Source organism: Tiliqua scincoides, chromosome 11, assembly GCF_035046505.1.
Source record: "Tiliqua scincoides isolate rTilSci1 chromosome 11, rTilSci1.hap2, whole genome shotgun sequence".
Taxonomy (NCBI): Eukaryota; Metazoa; Chordata; class Lepidosauria; order Squamata; family Scincidae; genus Tiliqua; species Tiliqua scincoides.
In genome coordinates, this window is record NC_089831.1 from 2,435,557 (window position 1) to 2,461,413 (window position 25,857).

General features: G+C 46.3%; 1 protein-coding gene across 1 annotated transcript in view; it reads right to left on the reverse strand.

Moving 5' to 3' along the window:
- Nucleotides 1–13,183: 13,183 nt before the first annotated feature.
- The window catches only part of SLC23A2 (solute carrier family 23 member 2), an 84,560-nt gene continuing 71,886 nt past the window's right edge, over nt 13,184–25,857 (reverse strand). Inside the window, exons 13-16 of the mRNA XM_066639427.1 lie at nt 24,643–24,772; nt 22,202–22,339; nt 20,790–20,885; nt 13,184–19,640 (exon numbers count right to left, since the gene is read on the reverse strand). Coding sequence (XP_066495524.1) covers nt 19,417–19,640; nt 20,790–20,885; nt 22,202–22,339; nt 24,643–24,772 — 588 coding nt within the window. The 3' untranslated portion in view covers nt 13,184–19,416. The remainder of the gene's footprint in view (nt 19,641–20,789; nt 20,886–22,201; nt 22,340–24,642; nt 24,773–25,857) is intronic.

A 25,857-nucleotide genomic window follows, 5' to 3' on the forward strand; every position in this document is an offset into this window, starting at 1 on the left:
GTGTGGACCGCATTCTCTGCACCCCCCTAGTGACGCCACTGACTGCAGTTCTCAAACTTTTAGCACTGGGACCCACTTTTTAGAATGACAATCTGTCCAGGACCCATTGGAAGTGATGTCATGGCCAGAAGTGACATCATCAAGCAAATTAAAAAAAGCAATTATAAATAAATTAAAATAAAATAATTAAATAAGGGGGAGCCAGTCCTGTTCCACCAAGTGAATCTACTCTGAAGTAAGTCCTATTGTGGTCAATGGGGCTTACTCTCAGGAAAGTGTGGGTAGGATTGCAGCCTGTGAGCCCAATCCTATGCATGTCAACTCTGAAGTAAGTCCCAAAGTGGTCAATGGAGCTTACTCTGTAGTCTGCCTGCAATAACATCCCCCAAAAAGAATCAGTGAGATCTTCAGCCCTCCCAGTGTCCAGTTTAAAGTTCTTCTATTTCAGACCCTCCTGGCCTTGCAAGTGCAAAACAGAAAACATGCCCCTTACCATTCAAGCCTCCTTTTTGTTCTTTAGGGGGGGGGAGGCTGCCTTCTGCTGCACTCCAGCTCCATCGGATCAGGACTGTTCTGGTGTCCTCACATTCCCCTTTGCCTGGCCTGACCACCAGCCAAGGCACATCTGCCTACTCGCGAGTAACTCTGAGGCTACTTTGCTTTCCATAGGGCTCCATAGACTGGGAGGGAGGCAGCTGGGAGGGGGGACCTCCTTCTCGGGTGTTTTTGGGGGCTGCATTCATCGGATGAGGACCATCCTTGAAGCCTCTCAGCCTGCCTCAACTAAGGCAAGTCTGCCTACTAGCGAGTAAACGCACAATACAGCTCACTTTCACTTTCCATAGGACTTCATGCATTTTTCCTTCCGGTTTTTTGGCCATAACTTTTGAAGGAAAGGAACTATTTCAATTCTGTTTTTTGCACTGCGCTCCGCTGGCCATTCGGCATCCGACGGTGTATGGCATGACCTGGTAGCTCCTAATGCCGCAATTCTAGCACGTCCTCTCCCCAGGGCACGTCACCTCCCCCGGTGCATCACCCGGTGCGGTCCGCACCCCCCGCACCTCCCTAGCGATGCCAGTGCGCACCGCTCTATTGAGAAGATTTGTGGGTTGCTGCTTTTGTTGCAACTGCGGGCAGTCCATTTTCTGGACTCTCCTGCAGCATCTCCTGCACAAGAGCTTCCGTACGGACTACAAGAAAGGATGGAGAACAGACTGCCAACAGCTGCAGCTGGCACTTCAGTGGCAGGTGCAGACAGTCAGTTCTCCACCCTCTCTTAATCTGTGGAGGAGCACTCACTTAGCAGGACACTAGAAATGATGAAGGTCCACAGACCACAGGTTGTCCACCGGCTCCTGTCCACCAGGAGGCCCTGAGAAGTGGTCCGAAGGGTCTCAGAAAGAAAAAATCACCTTCAGTCATTTCTAGTGATCACACCAGTTTGGGAACCACAGACCAGAAGTTGGGAACCAGTGATTTAAGCACTAGATTACTTGTTATTATTAAACTAAATAACATATAATTTATTCATTACAAGAAGGACACCCCCTGAAAATGTAGGGTATGACAAAATAAAGCTATATGGATTTCATGTGGTTCATTTAAACATTATATTACTTATTATTAAATTTAAACCCATATTACATATAAGTTATTACATACAATTTATTAATTACAAGAAGGCTATGTGCTGCCTGCAGGGGCCGCTCACAGGGAAAAGGAGGATGTTTAGGTTCTTTTCTAGGACACCAGGCTAAAGAGGACATGTCCAGGAAAAAGAGAGTGCTGGGCACCCTGGCCAAAAGGCTGGCAGTGGAGGTGCACCGTGGGAAGCAAGGCCTCGTGGACAGTGCTCTGGAAAAGTGTCAAGAATGGCTGGGTCTTTGACAACATAAAATCCAGACTTTGCCACAGATGCAAGACAGAAGAGGGGCTTCAGCTGGCATCCAGCGCCCGACCTTTGCCACCACCACCCTGACCATCAGCAAGCCAGAGGGGTGACAGCCTGTGGACCAAAGGCACGCTCTGGAGTGCACTGCCAGGTTGGATCCCAATGCTCCAACCCCCCACCCACTTTAGAACATGTGAAGAGCCCCACTGGATCAGGTCAAAGGCCCATCTAGTCTAGCTTCCTGTATCCAACAGTGGCCCACCAGGTGCCTCAGGAAGCACAGAAGACCACAAGATATCTGCGTCCTTTTGCCACTCCCTTGCACCTGAGGTAGGCATTCTGAGGTAGCCTACCTCTAAAACCAGGAGGTTGCACATACCCATCATGGCTTGTAACCTGTGATGGACCTCCATCAATCTGTTCAATCTCCTTTCAAAGGCATCTAGGCCTTGCCACATCATGTGGCAAGGAGTTCCACAGACTAGTCACATGCTGGGTAAAGAAATTTTTTTTTGTCTGTTCTAACTCTCCCAAAACTCAATTTTAATGAATGTCTCCTGGTTCTGGTGTTGCTGTCTCTGGGCCATCTGAGCAATTTGTTAGAGAGGGAAAGCAGCCTTGAGGGCCTCAAGGGCTGCTCCTCCCTACCCACCATCTGATCCTGGTTCAGTCTTCAATCCTAACCCTGGTTTAATGCCTCTCCAACCTCAGGTTCCCTTGTTTCTCACTGGACCCTCCCTGCAGCGGCTGGCCATGGTGTGACAACAAAAGAATATAATTTTTTAAAGGCCCAATCTCCCCCCACATGGATATTTGTACACAGTACTACTCTTCAACAAAAAGTTCACAAGGCAGCAACAGCTTTCAGGGTGGGAGCAGCCTCATCAAGAGGGCTAGCCTAGGATCTCTCGCCCCCCACCCCGAGGTAGCATACCAAATGCTGCCCCTCTGCATAATCTGAGCATGTGCCAAGCTCTCTTTTTTTCTTGCACCCCCTGAAAGGAACCACTGAAGCCGCCAGTCTTCTCCGCACTTCCTCTCTTTCCACCTCTTTCACCCCCCCCCCAGCAGTGGGAGTGAAGGGATGGACAGATGGGCACCCCTCATCACCTTGCTGCCTCAGTTGGCTTCATGGGTGAGCCGGCTCTGCATGTTAGGTCTTTGCAATAAAAACAAAGTGTCGTGTGCAGGAAGCATCATGTGATCATTCCAGCTAGAGATATTCAGGGCTGATCTTGGGCCCCTCTATTTGCCAAACCCCCGTCCTCACACAGAGTCAGACCTCAGAGCCACGTCTTCCAACCTAGCAGTGGGTTCTCATGGGCAGAAATTCTACTCAGCACTTGCACTGAATACAAAGCACCTCCTCAGGCCATTCTTAGCCTCCGGTTCCAGGCAACCGGCCTCCCCCAAGGCAAGACCCGACACTCTCAGGGCAGTAGTCTTGTGAATGCGCCCTGCATGGTCCTCTGAGACATCATCACTGTCATTTTACAGGCTCACTTAAGCACCTGAGAATGAGTCTGACCAGCTGGAAAGGGCATTCTGGGCAGCTCCAAAGCCTTCTCTTTCATCCATTCAGGCACCAAACGCAGCATTTGTTACAAGCACCTCTGATGCCCTTGTTGCTTTCAATCCCTCATGCTTTATTTCACCTGCTCTTGACTGTTGTCAGGCCCATGTATATAAACCAGGGCCAGCTCCCTGTTGGGCCCCAGGCTTAAGGGGCCCCCTGCACTAGGGGAATCTATTTTTTTCTCAACAAAAAATGACATCAATATTTTTACTACATCATTTCACAGTCACTGAAACACGTGGCTTTGTAACTCTTCCCTTTCCAAAAGGTAATCAATACAGGCAGGAGGTCTGGTCTAGAAGGTAGAGCCTCCGTCTGCCTGAAGATAACATCCACAAGGTCGCCAGTTCGAGGCCACCGGCACCGTGCGACCTTGGAGCAGCTGACAAGCTGAAGCCCAGCGATTCCATCTGCTCTGAGCGTGGGAGGATGGAGGCCAGAATGTGAAGCCAGATCGGAATGAAACACCTGAATGTAGTCGTTCTTGAAAGAAAGAACCTTCTTTGAAATTGTAAAATACCTATTTAATAGGGATTTAATAAAGCCTGCCTATGTAAACCGCCTTGAATAAAGTCTTGAATAAAGACCAAGAAAGGCGGTATATAAATACCTATTATTATTATTATTATTATTATTATTATTGTTGTTGTTGTTGTTGTTGTTGTTGTTGTTGTTATTATACATTTTGTTTGCTGATTTGTAGGCTGACATATTATTATGTGTTGTGTTAAAATGTGCTTATATCCATTTGGCCCTTTAACCCACAGGCATTTTTTTTATTTTTGCCCAGCACACATTTGGTCCCTCTTCTGTATATGCAACATCAGCAGAAATGGCTCAAGTGCACATCTTGATTGCTTTCTATTCTACCAAAGAGATATCAAGTCTATAATAAATTTTACTGAGTTCTCTAAGAGTCTGCAGACTTTGGTCAGGAACCTGGGGCCCCACAAAAAATGTTTCCAACTGGACCCCGCAGCTCCTAAGGCGGCCCTGATACAAACAATCATTTTCGTTAGTTACATTCCTCTCCTGCCCTTCCTCCAGGTTGCTCAGGGTGGTCTGCATGCTTTCTTTCCGATCTTCTTCTTCTATCTTCACAGCAACTCTGGGAGGTAGGTTAGGCTGAAAGGCAATGACTTGCCCAGGGTTACCCAGTGAGCTTCAGGGGTGAACAGGAATTTGAATTCACCTCCCTGCAGCCCTCATGCAACGTTCTACAACACAACTCTCTCTGCAAACTGCAAAGGTTGTTCGCAAGCCACAAAAGCTAATAAAAAATAAACCAAAGCACCACCCAGATTTAAAAGAAACAACAGGACACCATCCATATAAGGGCAAGAAAGACAAAACGGGTCATATTCAGAGGCTGAGGCAAACAAAACCCAGCTTTGATCCATGTTCAGAAAGTTAGCAGTGAAAAGATGGTGGGTCTCCTTCTTGCCAGAGTTCCACACCCTTCATCAGCAGAGACAGACGTGCTCTGGATGCACTGTCATGTTTCCCCTGGACAGAGTGGCATACCTGGAGGGGGTGTAAAGCATTACGTTTTGCAGGGAGGCAGCATGTAAGCGGACCCTCCCTTTTGGAGTCATTCTGGGTGAGGGGAGAGCAAAATGGAGTTTAACCTCTGTTTCCCCCCCCCCGCCCAGAATGGGTCCGAAGGGGAGGAGTAGGGGCAGCTTGCACACTGCAGTGAGGCTCCCTGCAAAATTTAGTGCTTTGCACCCCCTCTAGCTACGCCACTGCCTGGAGGTGTTTCTACCTGTCTCCGAGCCAGCGCTTGCCTGTTCAGCTGAGAGTGATCCAACACACTCAGTCCTTCTTTGCACAGGTAGCATTTCAGGGTCAGTCCTTGACCCCTCCCCCTTGTGCTGGGCTCCTTTGAAACTCTGGAGATCCACTGCCAATCAGTGCAGACAAGACTCACAACAGTGTCGTGCATTTGGTTTGGTTTTTAAGTGACAAATAACACAGGCCTGTCTTAAACGTTAGACCTATTCCTGGGAATATTTGGGGTGCGGATTCCAAAAATGGCATCAGTTGGAGATACAGCATAGTTTCATTAGTGAACCATTCACCAATGAGGCTATGCCGTATCTCTGAAACTAGGCATGATCAGGTAAAACTCATGCCATTTTTTGAATCTGCACCCCAAATTCACATGAAACCCACCATAAATTTTGAAAAAATATTTTTCTGACCTTCAATTTCACAGGCCTGTGAAATCTGCTGAATTCTGTGTATGTTACTGAATGTTGTGCAAGTTTTTATTGATGTGTTTTACAGCTGTTCCATATTGCATACACTTGCTCTCTTACAGGGTAGATGGGACTCGTTAGCCTGGGAAGGCAGCTCATCTGAGAGAAGAAAAACTCTGATCCCAAACCTCCACTGCCTTGTGGCTACAGCCAGTTATGGGAAAGGCTTCAGGAGTCAACCTCGAGGCAAAATCCGGAGCCGGAGTCCCTGAGGCAGCTCATGGCTGAACACAGTCACGTTCTGGCAACTCCTGCAACGCCGCTGGAACCAACCGTATTGGCTTCTGCCTTTCCATTGGACCATTTCAGTGACGTGGAGAGGGGGGATTTGCTGCATGGGTAACAGTCTATCCTCCATACCTACTTTACCCAGGCTTCGCGCACTGGAGAGGACACTCTGTTCCAGAACCACCATTCAGAGCGCGATACCATAGTCTTCCGAGACTGAAGGATGCCAACTGTCCTTTGCTCTTCTCAAACTTTTAGCACCAGGACTCACTTTTTAGAAGGAGAATCTGTCAAGACCCACCAGAAGTGATGTCATGACTGGAAGTGACATCATCAAGCAGGAAATTTTTTACAATCCTAGGCTGCAATCCTACCCACACTTACCCAGGAGTAAGTCCCAATGATTATCATTGTTAAAAGCATATAAATATATAATAGCCTGTTCAGATTTGTAACATTTCCCCAAATGCAGTCACCTACCAGGGTAGCTGTTGTTGACAACCTTCAGCCTCGAAAGACTCTGGTATCACGCTCTGAATGGTGGTTCTGGAACAGCATCTGGTGTGTCTGAAAAGGCCGATTCAGGAGTAACAATCCCTTCCACATTGGGAGCAAATGCAGCCTGTCCCTGGTCTGTCTCCCTGGCTATGGGCCTTCCTCCTTTGCCTCTTTATCTCAGTCTGTTGGGCAAGTGTCTCTTCCAACTGGGAAAGGCCATGCTGCACAGCCTGCCTCCAAGCAGGATGCTCAGAGGTCAAGGTTTCCCACGTGTTGAGGTCTACTCCTAAGGCCTTCAGATTCCTCTTGCAGATATCCTTTTATCGCAGCCGTGGTCTACCTGTAGGGCACTTTCCCTGCATGAGTTCACCATAGTGGAGATCCTTTGGGATCCGGCCATTGTCCATTCTGATGACATGACCAAACCAAGGCAGGTGTCTCTGTTTCAGCAGTGCGTAAATGCTAGGGATTCCAGCTTGTTCCAGGACTGTGTTTGGAACTTTGTCCTGCCAGGTGATGCCGAGGATGCGTCAGAGGCAGTGTATGTGGAAAGTGTTCAGCTTCCTCTCCTGTTGTGTGCGAAGAGTCCATCACTCACTGTAGTACAGAAGTGTACTTAAGACGCAAGCTCTGTAGACCTGGATCTTGGTATGCATCAAGTTGAATAGATTAAAAATGAAATGAATGGGGACCCACCTGAAATTGGCTCATTGACCCACCTAGTGCGTCCCAACACACAGTTTGAGAAACACTGCTTATAGAGTGATTGCTGCTTTTTAAATGTTGGTTGTTTTTATATTGATTTGAATAATATTTTTTAAACTTTTAAAATTTGTGTTATAGATGTATTTATTTTATATCATGTTTTGAATTATTATATTGGTTTCATATTTTGTAAGCTGCTTTGGGTGCTGATTTGGGGGGAAAGCAGAGTCCAAATTGAATGAATGTATTGTACATGCGTTGACATGAGTTATGGACAAGTTTGAAATGGTTACATGTGTTCTTGCATATGTTCAGCCTAGTTACTGCTGCAAAGCAGTCTTGATCATTCATATTCTTGCCAACTGCTATCAATATCTAGTATCTAATTTCCAAGGAGTAAAAGCCCTCCTTTCTTTTTTACCACCAAGGACTGTTTTCTGATTGTGCTTTAATTTGACTTCCTTTCTGCAGTATAATAGATAACTCTATTTAGGCAGGCCTCTTCTACTATCCAAGTTCTAAGGATTAAGAAAAGAGCTGGTGAAATTATTGTGGCTCATGCAAACTGATCCTAATTGCTGACATATATCTATAACTCAGGCAATTCTTGCATTATTTAGGGCCTTGGCAGCCAAGGGCAAGCAGCTAACTGGGCTCATACAAACAAGAAATTATTAAGGTGGTTAGGCTGTAGACACTGGGAATCATATCACCAAGATCAGCCACCCATTGGACAGCCTAGGCTTGTCTAACAGGCAACTAGGTGAAAGATTTTGGTCACAATGAACCCTTGCTTTGACCAACAGTTGAAATTCAACTTAACTCAAGTACAGTCGAAATTCATGGTCTAGTTCAAACACCCAAGAAGGAGGAAGCACACTGTACTTGCCTAACCTATCAGGATTTGAATCTGGGACTCAAGCAATGTCATGCAGGGACTCAGCTTGTGTGCCACCCCCCCCAAAAAACTGGCCAAACGATGGAACCAGCCAGGCTAGCAGTGAAACCACCTAAGAGCAACAGATCAGAACAAGTCATGGGGACTCCTTCATCCTGACAAATGCACCCTTATTCACCTGTCTGAGCAAACCAGGGACTCAGTTGCTGGTGTTCCCTGGTACAGATTACCTTCATCATGTTCCTTCTTGAACTAGATGAGGACTTCAGATTTGCTGAAGTAGCTCTGAGGCTGCAATCCTGGGAATGCCAACCTTGACAAAAGTCCCACTGAGCTCCATGGGCCATATGGTACTTCTATTCAGCTGCAAAGAAATTATCAGCCTCAACTTTTTCCACTTGGGGGCACCCAGGTCCAGTGTGGTGACCCTGGAAGACCAGGGTTCAAATCTCACTCATCAATGAAGCCAAGTGGGTATTTCAGGGTAGTGAGCATTTCTAAGCCAAGAGTACAGAATGTGGTTCTTGGGGCCACTCGGCTCCCTGAGAAAGGTACTTTTCCATTTTTACAAATGAGCACATGGGGGGGGGGGACTAAATAATAATAATATAATAATATACAGTATTTATATACCGCCTTTCTTGGTCTTTATTCAAGACTTTATTCAAGGCAGTTTACATAGGAAGGCTTATTAAATCCACGCAGGGATTTTTACAAATTGAAAGAAGGTTCTTTCTTTCAAGAACCACTACATTCAAGGTGTTACGCTCCGATCTGGTTTAACATTCTGGCCTCCATCCTCCCACGCTCCGAGCAGATGGAACAGCTCAGCTGCAGCTTGCCAGCTGCTTCAAGGTCGCACGGTGCCGGTGGCCTCGAACTGGCGACCTTGTGGATGTTAATCTTCAGGCAAATGGAGGCTCTACCCTCTAGACCAGACCTCCTGCCCCAAATAAGATTCCAAGGGCTTGGGGTGGAACTTCAGTGACTGCTATAGCCCTGACCCTCTCCCCAACTACCACCACCAGCACAAACAATGCAGCTAAGAAAAAACGAGAGCCAGATTATGCAAAGAAGAAATACTGACATCTCAATTTGTTTAATTTATGCAGGCTGCAGGATCCAACTTTGGTGTGTAATTTGGAGCACTTGGGTAGGGGACTTAAATGCACGTTAACAATGTAAGTGTGGGGTTCCCAGTCTTGGAAGCTTAGCTCTGGGAAAGAGCAAAACAGAATCAGGATCCATAAATATGTCCATATTCTTTCCACAGTCTCGAGGCTGGAGGGTTCGCACGCATCCACACATGTTCTGCACATGGCTGTCCTAGGCCACTTATTAAGTTGCTTAATACCATGGGAAAATTTTATTCAAACAAATGGTGAGAGCGCCAAGTGGGAGAGAACGGGAACAGCCTTGCTTTGTCTCAGAGGAAAAAAAGCTACTTGGAAGCACTCTGAACCTGACGTATCACACTTAAAGAGAGCAGGTTTCATCTGGCCTTTTTTTTGACCTGTAGATAGCAAGGGATGGACCAGTTCAAGCAGTAGCACAGAGTACTGTTGGGGACATCAGGATTCAAGAGAAACAGGGTTATTCTAGAAAACCCCTGTGGGGGAACCCTGGTTCTCAGAGAGCAGATTGGCATGGGGTGCCCACCTCCTCCAGAAATGGGAGAGTAGTGGACTACAGCCCAGGGTAGGGCCTCCAAATTCCAGCCCATGGGCCAGATTACCCGACTGGGCATAGCAGTGGCAAAGGTTTTCCATTCCGTGCCACAGCCTCTTTTCTTTGTGCCGGATATTCACACAGCCTTGTGCTGGGTAGCAGCTTCCCCAGGGAAACTAGGGTGTAGAGCCTTTGGGGGTGACAGGCAGCTGAAGCGGCAATCAGGCGCTTGTTGTGTGACAATCAGGCACGAAGGAAGGACACTCAATGCTTTTTCTTTCTTTCTTTTTTTTAAAGGCAGCTCTATGTAAAACACATGTAAAGGATTCCAACTTGGAAGGAATGAGGGCATGTGGAGCCTCAAGTTACATTTAAGCCTTTTAAAAAGTGATCCTATATCAAATGAGACTTTGCAGGGAGAACAGTCAGAATATTGGCACACATAGTACATCTTTCCTAAACATCTCGCTCTCCTATATAAAAAAAATTGGGTGGAATGTATTGCAAAGAAAACCAGTGTACCAATTATAGGCAGACTTGTATACCAGTGGTAGGAAGGGCCCATTCTGTCTGCATTTGATGGGTCCCATGTGAGTATTATGTTTCAAGTCATCATGTACTTCATTTAGAAAAACAGATGGGGTCAAAGTCAGTCAGAGGAAGAAACTATTCTCATCTTCCAGATTAATTCTTTTCCTGCTGGTGGCAACTTTACATCTTACCTTCTTGACAGAGAGGAACTTAGCAACCTTAGGGCAAAACATGGTCTTGAAATCAGCCACTGAATAGGATATGACCTGAGAATACGGATGACGCGAATCAGATGGTTTGCTTTGCTGGAAGGCAAGGAAAAAAGGCAACAGCCAAAATGATCAGGAGGTTGGGGCAACCTCCTCACAAGGAGAGGCAAAACTGTTTCAGGCTTTTTAGCTTAGAAGAAAAAAAATGGGAGGGGCATGACAGAATGAATAGATAAAATTATGTACAGCATGGAGGAAAGTTTCTCTCCCCCTTCCTATTCTATAAATTAAAAAAAAATACTAGAACTCAAATTCAGAAAATGAAATTGATGGGCAGTTAAACAAGTGATTGTCACGTAACACAAATAATGTACGAAATTTGCTGCTACCCGATATGATGGCCACTTGCTCAGAGTGAATTCATAGATGAGCCCCCTCTCGCCTAGTCCAGCAAAAAATCTGCCTATGTGTTTAAATCTCCAGATGATGGAGCGTGTGGGAACATGCCCTAAAAGAGCCTCTCTACTGACAGAACTGAGCCTTGAAAGCCCAAATTGCTACTTACTGGGGGTTGAAGGGGTTAAAAACAGGAGCACACAACTCTTGGTCCTGACTGCTCCTGATGGAGCTGTCCAAGGTACTGCATCCAACAGGTATTTGCCTAAAAGGGAGGAGGGGAAAAAGCCCTCTCTTTGCTACTAGGTAGATGAATCCTCATCTCAGTGTTAAATCCTGCCTCTATCATGAAGTCACTAGGAGGGTTTAAAGCAAGTCACACACTCTCAGTTGTTCATCTCAGATTTGGGGCTAATAACCCTAGCCTACAATGCAGGACTGTTGTACAGATTATAATTTAATGTATGAAAAGCACTAAAGAGTTTCCACAAGTGATATAAACAGCAATTTCATTTATTTGTTTGTACCAAGCCTTTCCACACAGAAGTTATTACGATGAATATTTATATACCGCTTTTCAACAAAGATCACAAAACCGGTTTACTGACAAAACTCAAATAATTAGATGGCTCCCTGTCTCCAAAGGGCTCACAATATTAAAAAGTGCAGAGGAGACACCGGCAAGAACCACTAGAAAAAGACACTGCTCTGGGGGAAAGAGGGACATTTGCTCTCCCCCTGCTAATATAAGAGATGCACCTCTTGCAGTTTACATTCATGTACTTGTGAAAAGACAATAATAAAAACCAGTATACAGGAAAATGCCAGGAAAAATGGATACAATTAATGAAGAACTGAGTGCATAATGGGCAGGGGGGACAAATGCTTTTCAAAGGTCTGCTCTCCTACAGATTGAAGTATCCCTGAATGAAGATTAGCCCTGGGTATTCACCCAAGGCCTCTGGCCCAGTCCAAGCACAGGTGGGTCAACCTGTGTATGAGCTATGTCAATTCCTCCAGGCAAAGAAAATTCCAGGGACACACAGAAACCAAGCCAGGCACTAGACTCCTTTCCATGTCTATGTGTTTCAGTCTCTGGCCAAGGTGGCTCCAAGTATCAAGAACACCTCGTGTTAGGGTGGTAGCTCTGAATCATGGACATCTCTGTGGCCTCCCTCAAAGGGAGATTACTTGGTCTGCTCTTTTGTCCTTCAGGGGACTAGATGGGGACTTTGGGTTCCAGAAGGGTTTGAGGGTCTGCTAGGGTCTTGCTGCTGCATTTTGATGTTTTGTACCTGGTTGGCAACCTTCAGTCTCGAAAGACTATGGTATAAGCCTACAGCACCCGGTATTCCCAGGCGGTCACCTGTGTCTGTATTAAAACGCATGATAAAATCTGACATATTGTACTGGTCTTTATTAAAATTATGGCTTTTAGCCAAAGGAAAAAAGTGCACAGATGCAAATTAGTGGAAGTCAACTGCCCTATCGCTCCCTCCCTCCATCAGCCCCTTGAAGCCCCTCTTCTGAGGCCAGGGGACTCCCGAGAGTTGCAGAGGGAAGAGGAGATGAGAAAGTTGTCAACTGGGTGTGCACTTCTGCGTCTGTGGACATAATCCTATTTTAGGGTCTGTATTCATTCAGTCACTCTATGGGCACTGTTCCCCCTAAGCCACAGGTTCTTATAGGGGTGCCACAGGATGTCTCCGGTGGCCCCTCCGACCTCTTTCCCTGGTTGCCACCATATTGGATGTTGTGAGTTTTCACGAGAGCCAAAGATAGTGCCACCCAAATCTTACAAGGTTTGGGCCCTTCCATCATGAATCTCACAAATCCCATGAGATCTGGGATTCACAGCGCGATACCATAGTCTTTTGAGTCTGAAGGTTGCCAACAGAATTACAAGATGGCAGCGCCTAGCTGAGCCAGGGAGAAGAGGCTGCGGGGGCATCAGGACCCAGGTAAGTTTGGGAACCACTGTCCTAAGCTGTCCCACTGTGCAGCATGGAACTTGGCAACCTGCAAGTTTGGGGATTATATGTGACATCATCACCAACAGTCTGGAGATGGTGTCATGGCACAGCTGCAACACTGTGGAGGAAGAGAAGGTATGCAGACCCCTTACAGGAAATATTGCTTATGGATCTAGCGTACTCCCAAAAGTACATCTAGCATCCTTTGGCAGGGTAGCACCCTACCCAGGCATATTGGTTTGTACTGGCGTCATTGCATTTGAAAAATGACCACCGCAATCCACTTGCGAAGTTGCATCTATGTTAGCTTTTATTTATACTGAACAGCTTTTAAAAATACAGCATAAAATAGCTTTTATCTACTATTATTCACAACATCTGGTCCAAATATTACATATTTCTTAAATATTTCAACGTTTAATAAAGCAATGTTAGAAAAAAAACAACAACAAATCCATAAAAATCTCAATAAAAGAATTACACATCTCAAAGAAAAAACTCCAAGACTTGGTATGCAACATGAGATTGTGTTGCCAAAGTCATTCACAAAACTCATAGGGGGAATAAAACAAAACAGAATTATTTATGCCCACAGTCTTTAAAAAAACAAAACAGTCAAGAGTTTGTTACATCAAAAGGTTGTTATGAACAGACCAAAATAAAATAAAAACGTACACAATAGTTTGGATCGGCAGCAAGATGGTTCAACTCGGAAAGATGCCAGACGGTTCACAAAGGTAATTCTCGGCTATCGAATATGTACGGATGACTCAATCACAGCCACAATCAAAATCATAAGCAGACTGGAATGTTTTTGGATGGAGCTGAAGATGAATCCTCAATACTTAAAGCAGCCCAGCACTATACGGCTCAGAGACCAATGGGCAGAAAGCTAAATACTGGCGAGCAGGTGACCTCCTCACAGCACAAATGACCAAGGATCTAGCGCTACAAAATGTGAAGCCCCAGCACACATCTGCCGTCCTTTGCCCGGGCAAAACTTTGGAGTGAGAAGCTATGGCGTATGCAGGCAGGCACCATGCACAGTTAACACAAATCATGAGCGCTGCATATATATTTCCATGCAGGGATTTGCGCCCTGCGCCTCCTTCTGGTGATGGTTAATGGCTGGATATTTTGGTTCAAGAAGGCCACTGAAGAAAGGAAGGAAAACAAAAAAGCTCCTTTTGTGCTGGTCTGTTGTGCATATTGAGATGTGAATCATGTTGCTTTGGCATGCGGGGCCTGTCGGACATGTGCCCAATGGCCAAGGCTGCTGTCCTGCCTTGTGGTTTAAAGGGGAGGGAGCCTCATGTCTAAACACTGAGTATGTGCGACTTTCTCCACGTCCAAAGAGATGCTCATGGAAGGCATCAGCAGAGACAGAAGTTGCTTGTGGGGTTCTGGCACATTATCTACAGTAAACCAGTGGGATGGTGGGCAGTGGCGTACCTGCCTCCATTTTGCTCTCACAGCCCAGAATGGCTCCAAAGGGAAGGAGCTGCTTGCATGCCACGGTGAGGCCTCCTGCAAAACTTAGTGTTTGCACCCTGTCTAGCTACACCACCACCTGCAAAGTCCAGAGCCAAGTGTTCCTTTTAAGAAGCAACCACCTATCATGTGTTCTGCAAGATGCCTTCAGCAGATAGCGGCACTCCTCTTTCAGGCAGGCCACAGTGGCATGACTAGGAAGGAAGAGCCTCATGGGCTCACCTTCACCAGTGGCCTTCTTGGAGTATGTTTCATGGGAGCCATTCTATCATACACATAGTTCAAATGGACTTGGCCACAAGCAACTGGTTTGACCCAAACGGTTCAGATGCCAGGTCTTTCCTACAACACTGCATGCTCTCCCCCATCCCAAGGCTTTCAGGACACCCCCTCCCCCCCATTGCTGCCATGGCTGGGTTTGGGCTGAAAGTTGAGGTGGAGTTGAGGGGCACACAAGAAGACCAGCTTGGCCCACAAGTCTCCCTGCTCTTTAAATCACAATGTAGGAAAGCAGCCTCCCCCCCTAAAAATCACACCATTGGAAGTTGGCACTTAGCAGATGGTAGGTGCCCAGAATCTAATGTGTGTCACTTGTGAGAGGTGGACATATTTTGGTCTGATTGTAGATCTTCACATCTGTTTAGCAACTCTTAGGACAGAAACTAGAACTGGAGCGAGCCCAAGATTGTTTTGGAGCCTGAGGCGGCAAATGCAAAAAGCATCTCCTCAACACACACACGGACTGGCACAGGTGCAACGGATGGGGGCATTTTCCCATACTGGCCTCACTGAAATGAAGGGAAGTGACACACCGCTGTGACCCAGCAGGACTCCCAGTCCCTTCTGTGAGGCCTGTGTAGGAGAACAGCTCAAGCAGCTGCACCCCCTATGGGTCAGGATTCGAATCTCTCTCATGCTGCCATCCTTAATGGAGGTCAAAGCCAAGACCCACACCTCTTGCACCTGGCCTCAGGCTTGGACCAGAGCTGCGCTTGGCATCTTCTGTTGCAAGGAAAGAAGCTATCTTGCCAATCCCCATGTGTGTTTGCTCTTTCGAAGAGGGAGGCGATGCAGAAATCCTTTTTTTCTGCGAACATAAGCATGGGTAAATAAAGTATACACAATCGCTAGCCATTCGTCAATGAAGAAATTCTATCATCACATGACATTGTCATGACAATCATATCACTCCCACCTAGGAAGTCTGCAATAATTATCCTGGGTGGAAATGTTACTGGTTGGGTGTTTTTTTTAAAAGTTTTATTTTTAAAGTCTATGGAAATAAAATACTGCAAATATTCATGTACAAAGTTGCCTTATTGAAAGTTAGTATTAAACGGTGTAAAACAAATTGACTGTGTAAATTTAAAAACACCTTCCCTGATGCAGCTGTGTCCAATCGAGTAATACATTTTTGTCAAGTACAGAAAAAAAAACAATTAAATATAAATCCAAGAGGCATCATTTCTATAAGACACATTCAAACATATTTGTCAGAGAACTTGACAAAAAAAAAATCAATATAGGTCTTTATTTTAAATACAAAATCCCCCAAATTATTTTGCTTTGAATATACTGTACTGTTTATACATTGCTGATGCGACAGAGCAATGCTTGCATCATAAGTATTTACTTCTTTTAATGGAAATCTGTCAGTGCATTCCCCAGCCTTTCCATCAAGCGTCCTCTCTAGACAGCAGTTTTTCATTTAGGTGGTAGGAAGGTTGGTGGCTATGTACAAAGGGACCATCTAGTACAGTCATAGTCTCGGTTTTGCTCCCGTCCAGCGGTTTACATTGACAAGATATACAAGAGCATCCATCTTTACTCTTCCAGGATAAGGAGATCAACTCAGAATACAGTACATAAATTTTTCCAAAGCCACGAACCAGCAGCCAAGGTTCATACACTCCTCCCCCCCCCCAAAGAGACACTAACCAACCAACCAACAAGAAAGCCCCTAAAACATGGGAACCAAGATGTACGGGTTTGGAAGGATCCAGACAGAAGGCGAACCTGAATTCTCTACCCATAAACACAAACACCAGAGCTGGCTTTGGACTTTTCAGTGCCTGAAGTGAAAACTCTGGATGATCCTCTTGCTGTTGTCTCCACAGGAAACCTACCAGAAAGTTTGCCTGTGCAAGCCCCACTGCAACGAAGGGAAGAAGAGCAAACATACAACTGCACTTTTCATCTCAACAGGGCTGAAAAGGGAGACTCATCTACCTCGGCATGCGGCAAGACTTGCCTCATGGCAGGGACTGCCTCCAACCATCACACCGTCTTTGACTGGTCACTCCTGTGAGAACAAAGGCTCTTTTCTCAAGACAGAAAAATAAAAAAAGGTGTGTGTGTGTCAACTTCCCTGCTCTTCTTCTTGCCTCAGCTGTAGGTCTGCCTTAACACTGGGGTGCCCTCTTGTGGCTACTTTTGCAAAACACTGGAGGACTCCGCTTCAATCACATCACCTTTCTGAACAGTCTTCCCCCCAATTTTTGCTGCAGAATCATTTAGTAAGCCACCCAGTATCTGTAAACACTGCCAGTGTTTGCAAGTCTTTTCTCCAACTGCTCTCAGCAGTTTGCACTCAGGGCCCTGAAGCTAGTAAAGATCCAGACATTCAAGCTAGCAGAGACTTCTAGGGAAAACGGAACTTCTGACTCCATGCAAAGCGAAACCCTTTAAACTGTAATTTTAAAACCTACATACCAACAAGGGGAAGGGAGAGAAACCCTTAAATATGAGTTTACACCTGAGCACCTGTGACAGCAAACTAGAAGTGCGAGTCACTTGCTTCTGTGTGATCACCTCCACCTCCAAGAGAAACGTTGCCATGAACACAGATTCCTTGCCACAGCTTGTTAACACAACATGAAGGTGCTTCAGGTAGGTGGATCCCACCAGGTCCATTTCTTGTTTAGCAAATGCTGCACACCATCCACTGAGGACTTGCTCCTGAATAAACTTGCTGAACCAATGAGGCTTTGGTTGCTGAATGCAACATGCTACGATTTTCATGCTCCTGCACAAGAGTGTGCAGCTTTTAGCATATCACATTTGGCAAGCATTGTGTTCTGTATCAACAAGGAACTGGAACTAAAGAGGGGAGAGAAGAAGAAGACAGGCAGATGCCAGTCAAGGCCCAAACAAGGATTCAGATGAACTCTAGAACATTAGAAGCTGACAACTTCTGCCTCTCCAACACATGCAGAAGCTCCGATATTTTGCAAGATGACTCCCCTCCCAAAGGGGGCCATTGCCTTTCCCCCACCTCCTCTTTGGTTGCACATAAAATACAGGGTGGGAAAGCCTCCCCTACATGCTCACTCGGAAGTACGTCCCATTGTGCAGTGGTACTTCTACCCAGTTTGGTGTGTGCAGCCTTGCAGCCATCCTGTTAGACACGGGAACGCACAAATACTTCCTCAAATGCATGGGAGACCTGGGTTCACGGGCAGCTGCATGCCAGCCCTGACAAAACCTTTTCATTAAAAAAATCACTATGGTGGGGAGCTAGTGTTTGTGAAACCTTGTTTGATTCAGACAGCAAACCACTGAAGGTTCTCAGATCTTTCCTCAGAGAGTTGGAATAATCCTGTTGCAAAAAAGCTGTACAAGGAATATGTCACGGAAACGACAGGGAGTGTGCAAGGGCACAACTTCTGCAGATCCGTTCCCTTTCACACCACTCAATACTGAAACATCAGGGCTCCTTGTGCCTTCCCCTAACCCTAGCAGCAAAAGGGATTCTTTCTAAAAAGGTCTGTTTTGCTCTTCCCCAGGAACCCAGCTTGAGAAACTGACCAACAAGTTACAGTATCTGCTCTCTTTAACCAAAAAAAGAACACACAGAACACAAACATCTCAGCACATACTGGTCTGGAGGGAACACTTCCTCTAATGCCTCTCTGACAAATCTTTCCACAGCTTAAAAAGTGCTTTTTGGGCCACATTGAAAAAAACAAGATGTTTAAAAACTAACTTGCAACAGGAATAAAGTCTTATAATGATAAACGCACAATGAGCATTAATAGCCACGTAACATCAGAGCCAAGACTACTACAAGAAAGAAAAGGTTTGAATGGCACCCAGGGTGGGCCCCCAATACCCGTTAAACCACTCAGCAGGCAGTGATGTCATACATAGCGTCTCTCCCAATTTATTTTTTTTCTTAACGGTCCTGTGTTCAGCTTGGAAAAGGAAAAACACATTTGAAAAGGCATCACTGACCATAGGCTGCTTTGAGGACTGACAGAGTTGACCAGCACTGGACTGTTTGGAAAAAGATTGGCATGATTCCAGAGACACAAGGACCAATCTATCTGAATAACCTCACTGAGGTCTAGTAAATTTAGGCGCTTAATAAATATTGTTATTATAGTACAAGATCGACTTGCAGATATGCAAGACGACTCACTGTTTAGGAAACCCTCCTGTCGTTTCAGGAACATGCAAGTTAATGAGAGCTGGAGGCACAGCGACCTGCCTCTCCACAGCTGCTGTGTTAGGGAATGCTCTGTGTTTGGCAAAAAGCTCCAGGTCTGCGTCAATGAGAAACAAAATACATGCCTCAGCTATTGCTTTTAGGAGGAGAAACCCGTGCTAAGGCACCACTTGTTGGTACTGCAGTCATGTACTTCATCCTGGAAGGTTTCCAAGCCTAATATGAGAAGTTCTGCTGTTATTCACCAGCACAATATAGACAAATAACTGCAGGCTTATGAGGGCTTTAAAAAGAAATAATGGAATGTTTCAGCTGTACATGGGAACAACACAGCCTGTCTGAGTGCTGTTTACAGAGTGCTGTTTCCCAGTTTGGGATCTGGGACAGAAGCTGTGTCATAATCAGGACAAGCCATTCGCACAGGGCCTTGTTTTTTTTTCTTTTCCTAACACAACATCATGTAACTATAGAGAGACATTATAGATATCACCGTCCACAAGAGGAAAGCTATTCATAACAATTTGCCTCGGCTCTGGCTCTGGAATTTAAAATGCAGAGATATAAAAATTAAAAATAAAAACCAGCAAGCAACTGCAGATGTATCTGTGACTGTGGAGAGGAGATGGAGGTTTCGCCCAGGGTTATACAGCAGCCTCAGAGTCATCCTCGGTGCTCCTGCCTTTCCTGAACCCTTTCCATGTGTAGCCCATGAAGGTGGGGCTGATGGGCAAGAAACTGAAGCACCGGTACTTCCTGATCACTTCCATGCCAAAAGGCAAGTCGTAGGTCTCCATGCCGTCGATCGACTTGCTGCCCTTGCCCGCCCCTTTCTTCCATTTCCGGATTCCTCTTTCTTCGGGGCTTCCTGAATTTTTAAAGGAAGAGGAAAAGAACTCCATCAAGAGGTCAGCCCTTAAGACGCAAGAGGCACAGCTGCAGCCTGCACAAAGGAAAGCCGCTGCAAGCACAGCAATTAAATAAAACAGGTGCCCACTTACAAAACCATCTGGGATTTCACGAGTCCTGCTTAATGGAAATTCAAAGGTGTAACAAGGGCGGAGCCTGAGGTGCACCTGCCCCAGTGCAAACTCTGAGGCCATCCAAGATGGCAACCCCAGAGTGACTGCACCCCCCCCCCACCCAATGGCAATGGGTGCAATCTCGCTGCCTGCTCCCCCTGGTAATTTCTCCTTTGGAAGGAACAAGGGGTGGCAGGAAGTGCGACTGCATCCGCCGCCTCTAAGCAGCAGCTGACTCAGAGCACAACGAAAAAGCAGCCTAGTAAGTGGCTGATTTCCTGGAAGTAACTGGTGGTGATGTGCTGACCTTATCTCGTCACCACCAACTGCTTGATTCCGCATCTGCGTACTTCAGGGGTGACACTAGGAGTCTGACCCCGGGAGCCAGACAAGTCAGCTGTACCTCTGGGAAGACTGATTATGAGGCACCCATATTGTGTCAGGAAATCATTTAAGACAGAAGAATGAAACTGTGGCCTTATCACAGGAAATGGTTCTTACAGCGTTCACTGTCTAAAAGGCTACAATTCAAAGCATAATTAAGTGAGGACTTAGACCTTGAAGGCGTATTTGGAAACTGAGACTGCAAGCCTTAAACACACTACCTGAGAGCCCCACTGCAAAAACAGTAGGACTTATGCCCAAATAAACATGTAGAATTAGTATCCTTTACCAAAAAGATACACAGATTTAAATGAAAAAAAAATGTTGAAAGAAGGTGATTGCTGGTTAAATTATCCATGACTTCAATTAATCCCGCTGATCAAGTCATTTTTAGACATGCCAGTCCAAAGAAAGATGTTCAAACAAACACTGCCATACAGTGAGGCAAGATGAATCGGGTCCAAGAGGCACCCGATTTTGGGTTCCACGAAGGGTGGCAGAAGAGAGGTGGGGTGCAGATGGGGGCTGACACGTGCAGCACATCCCCCAGGAGGGCCTGCGGCACAAGCATCCCTAAAATGAACAGAGAGAGAGCATGTTGCATAACTGACCTGGAATTGTGTTATCCAAAATGAAGGCTACGCAGCCCCCAACAAACATGGCTGTAGTGAGAAGAACATTTAACACTTGATCAATGCTGGCTATTCCTACAAAAGCAGAAGGGGAAAAAAGTTAGTCAGAATCTCAGGAGGTGCCAGATTTATGCAGGCCACTTCAGGAACCAACCTCGCTTAATCCACACGCACAGATGCCTGCAGCTGAGGTTCACTCCGCCCTCCTATTTCACACACACTCGCATGGACACAAGGCACAGAATCTGTGTCTGAAATTGTGGAGTTTCTGTTCAGCGACTCCCCAGACAGGTGACTGGGAATCAGTTAAACCAGGGTGGGAGGTCTGGGGACATTTCCATCCTGTCAGCTCAAACCTGCTTGCAATTACAGTGGGCCCTCCTTATCAGCAGGCTCAGCACCCATGGATTTGAGTACCCGCAGATGCCAAGCCCACAGCTGGAGGGCCTCAGAGGACCTCCTGGATGCAGCTGGAAGTCACTTTCTGTTTGCACCTACAATGTTTGGTCGGATGTGACCAGAAGTTGCTGGCACAATTTGAAAGTGACTTCTAGTCACCACCGGGGGGGGGGGCTTCTGAGGAGGCCACACACAATCTCTGGAGGGCCAGGCACAGCCCCCACTTGAGTTATTGCAGCACCGTGGTGCCCACCTGTGGATTTAATTATCAGCTGATTTTGGTATCTGCGGGGGGGGGGGGGAACTGAAATGGATCCCCTGTGGACAGCAAGGGCACGCTGTATATTACATTTGCAATAATGGGAGAAAACCACTGCATGTGAACCCACCCCAACAGGATGTTTTCCATCACATCTTGCTAAGGGGTCTAACCCAGGAATCGGGCTGGTCAATGGGCTGCCTTTACTAGTTAAGAGTGACATTTAACCAACTGACCAGTTTAATTTTTAAAAATTACAATCTGGAAACCATGATAAAGGTATATTCGATGGGAACATGAAGAAAGGCGACAGTTTCTTTTAGGTGTGAGCCAGCTTTGCTTTTGTAAGCTCTCTCACCAGAAGCAAAACAGAAGTTCAAGCACAAAGTCAGAATAGTGGAATATTCCGTTTCAAAAGGGATCTCTGATTACAAACAGCTGGTGGGGAGAGGGAACCTTCTTCTCCCACTGGTTTGCCCTACACAACCTTCAAATACCAGATGTCAAACTGCACCTTGCAGTTGACTCTCAGACTTGGATTAATTCCACCAGCTAACTATTTTGTGTCTGAAGCTGACATAAGGATTGAAAACTTTGTAAGACCCATTTCCCTGTGAATTACACCACAAGGTGTATTCTGAAGCATGTATTGACATGTTTCTTTGTTCTGAATGAACTATTCTGGCATAAGTACATTTAGCACATGTGGCAGGGGGAGAAAGAAACTTTGTACCTGTGACCAGTGGGTTTTGACGGAGATAACTAGGGAGGACAAGTCCAAAGAAGATGGAAAACCCAAGTACAAAAAGGTTCCTAGAAGAATTCAAATCTATGAACTGGAGGTTTGAGAGTCCAACCGCAGTAATCATCCCTACACAAGAATAAACAGAGTTAATCCTTTACTTCCAATCTGCGCATTAAATTCAAAGCATAGCGCTACTAAATAAAATTAATGCCCCCTTCCTAGACAGAACCCCAGGGATGCCACTGTACCTAAGACTGAACTTCTTTAAGTTGGAATGCTTACAATGTTACTTTTGAGCTCATGTGGCCTCTCTTAAACACCTAAACCATATTTCCCCTTTGAATGTCTAAGCTCCTTTGGGAGAGGCCTGCTAAGATGCAGAATACAATAAACAGCTCTGAGCCCTTGACATACAGAAGGATATAGATAAAAACACTATATTGTTGTTATTAATAATAATAATAATAATAATAATAATAATAATAATAATAATAATAATAGTTGCTGTCGGTCACTCTGGGGGCCCTGGTGGGGAAAAGAATGGAGGAATAAACATGTCTTAAATAAATAAAATTTCTGCTGAAGGAATTAATATCGGAGAAAAAAACCCATATCCTGGGATATATAGGGAATGCTGTAAACAAAGGAAATGCTGCTCTCTAATGTTTATGCTCCATTCCTATGTCAAGATAGTGTAGTGGTTCAGGAGACTGACTTAGATCTGGAAGATTCAGGTTCAAATGCCTGCTCAGCTGTTAAGCTTCCTGGGTTACCAAACTCTCTCTCTCTCTCTCTCTCTCTCTCTCTCTCTCTCTCTCAGCCTCACCTACCTCATAGGTTTGCTGTGAGGTTTAGTCTCATGGGGGGAACCATGTACCCCACACCGAGCTCCTTGGAGAAAGGGCAGTATAAAAAAATGATAATTTTTATGGAAGTTCAGAAGTAACCCAGTGTCTGGCCTCCCCAGTTTACCTGGCTCCACCGGAGGAGGAAGACAGACACCAGCCTGCACCGCTGGCTACAGTGGCGACTCTAAAGGGGGTGGGTAGAAGACAGCTACCCCCCTGGTTGCAGTCAGGAGCCCATGGAGCAGCTGCCCAGGGTTCATTCAAGACCACCCTTGGGCAAGTACTGGCAAGCAGTGTGGTACGCAGCCTGGTGGCGGAGGCCCCCGGCCAAGCACAGGCCACAGCCACCTCATCAAATGTTGCAGGGGGCGGGGCTGGAGGTGCACTTGCCCAGGACTTTGCTGGCGGCTGCCATGGGGGCCTGTGGGTTGGTGCCCTGCCTGCAAGAGGCGTGAATGCCATAGGCATGCCCCCCCCCGAGGACCCAGTCGCAGGTGGGTGGCCTGGGAAGACCACGCTGACAATGTGCTACCTGTGGGTGCCTTTGGTGGCCACCCTGGAAACCCAGGGCTCATCTCTCCCACCCTGGTGGCTGGTCTGCCAGGACAGCACCCGTCACGGGCCTGGTCCCACCAGAGTCTTAGCCTCGGGCAGTCAGTCCAGACTACAGAGCCAGCCAAAAGGGGTGGCAAACAGCAGTGGCAGGTCTGGGTGGGGCAAGGGTGGATGGGATGGAGGAGGCAAAGCCCCTATAAAGGCCTTCTAAGTCCACAATGAGGGAAGGGGCAGGGCCTGAGGGAGCTGGCTTCCCACATAGAAAGCCCAGCCCGATCAAGGATGAGGGTCAATGCGGGCAAGGCTGCTGACTTGTGTGGAAGTCAGCTAGCCTGTGAGTCAGGAGCCAAGATGCAGTTTCAAGGAGGAACACCCGGATGTTGCAACCCCCTTCCCCTGCAACCTGAATGAGGCTTTGGGATGGGTCTGCCATGCCGGAACTGAATCCAGCGGCACCCTACCGCTAGCCCTTGTGGATCTGTCAGAGCTCACTGAACCCGGGGCACAGGGGTCCGCCTCCCACGACGCTACATCCAGAATTACTGTATGAGTTCATGCAGGAATACAGCATTTAAAAAAAATTCCATGTCAGTATTTTCTTACTTTCCATAAGTCTACTTTTGATTGCAATTACAAAACCCACAACCTTGAGTGTTTTCCCCTTCACCAAGTCAGGTATCTGCTCTAGTGCACAGTGATTGGGGGGGGGGATGATTCTTTTTATACATTTTAAGACATTGCTAGGTGACCTAATCAATGATTGAAGTGGGGATAGTCTACCAAGTCTACAGCCCTTTCTTTTTTAAGTTTTGGGGCCAAGTGAACAAGGTACGGTGCCATGCAAACCTCCCCAAATTAAGGATTAGGATGACTCCACAGCAAGTACATGCAACCAAATGGTCACAGGAGAAACCCCCTGAGATTTTGTCCCTGTTCCAAGGGGGGGAAATGGACATGTGTCACTGCCATGGCTGCATAAAAACCTCTTCCAGTATCAATCAAAACATTATGGAGAGAATCCCCTACCGAAGAGGGTGCAGAAGAGAGCGCCGAGCACCGGATCAGGGAGCGATGCAAACAGTGCACTGAACTTGCCAACCATTCCAAGGAGCAGCATGAAGGCTGCTCCATACTGGATAACTCGCCGGCTTCCAACCTACAAAGCACAAAACGCGGGATAAAGCACAATGCTTCAGAGCTGATCCAAGAGATCTATTTTTGTTTTTAAAGCTTCTAAAAAGACACACACAATGCTCTGAAAAATGTTCTCCTGGTTATAGGTGGGTTTGATGCAGCATTGTGTTTTCCCACTCACTACCATATAGAAGTCTCTCAGACAATGTTTTTTTAAATACAATCAAGCAACATTTCCACCTCCCCCCGCGCATAGGGAGGCTATCAAGATGCTGGAGGTGAGAGGGAGTAACCCTGACACCATGCAGGGCTATTTTGCCAGGACAACCAGGATTGCAAGGCCCCCATTATGAATTTGCCATGTTTCCCTTTCAGTCAACTCAGCAACAACTACATACAAAAGGTTATTAGTAGCTGCACAACAGGGGGAGAGAAAGCAGAAAAAGGGCTTGGACAACCAGGAGTACTAAGAATAAAGCTGAACCACACTGTCACCAATCACGGACAGGCAGCCCACCCAGAGCTCACCACCGTCTCCTCTTTAACGGGGGCTGCTTAAGGCTGAAAAAGTGAAAAAGCCCAATTCATATACATTTAACATGGGATTACGTAACCTGCTGAAACTGCAGATTCGTTATCACAGCTGAATTCTGCAGTTGTACGGTCCTAGGACTTCATGGAAGCAAGCTGATAAAGTAATTACACAGAAGTCACTAGATGTCTACCTCTTTAGTGGATGATGAGGCCTGGCATTTGGATTCCCACTTATGGGCATCTCGGGGTAAAGAGACTGTTTCTTGTAGAGTTACAAAACTAAATGTAACACACTTCAAACAAAGCCATTTCCATTGCTCAAGGCTGTGTTCTCCGAAGAGCAGAACTAAATAACAAGATGCTTCATGTCAAACAAGAGAAGCATTAATCAATTTCTCAGAAACCTGGGGTTTCACACACAAGCATCACCCGAATTCAAGGGAAAAGCATGTTTCATTGGCATGTCACACTCTCCTTGGGCGCAAAGGTCTCTTTCATATGTCTGTTCCATGGTTTAACTATTTAAGTGTTTAACTATTTAAGTTTATCTCTTAAGGCAGAGGTTCCCAAACT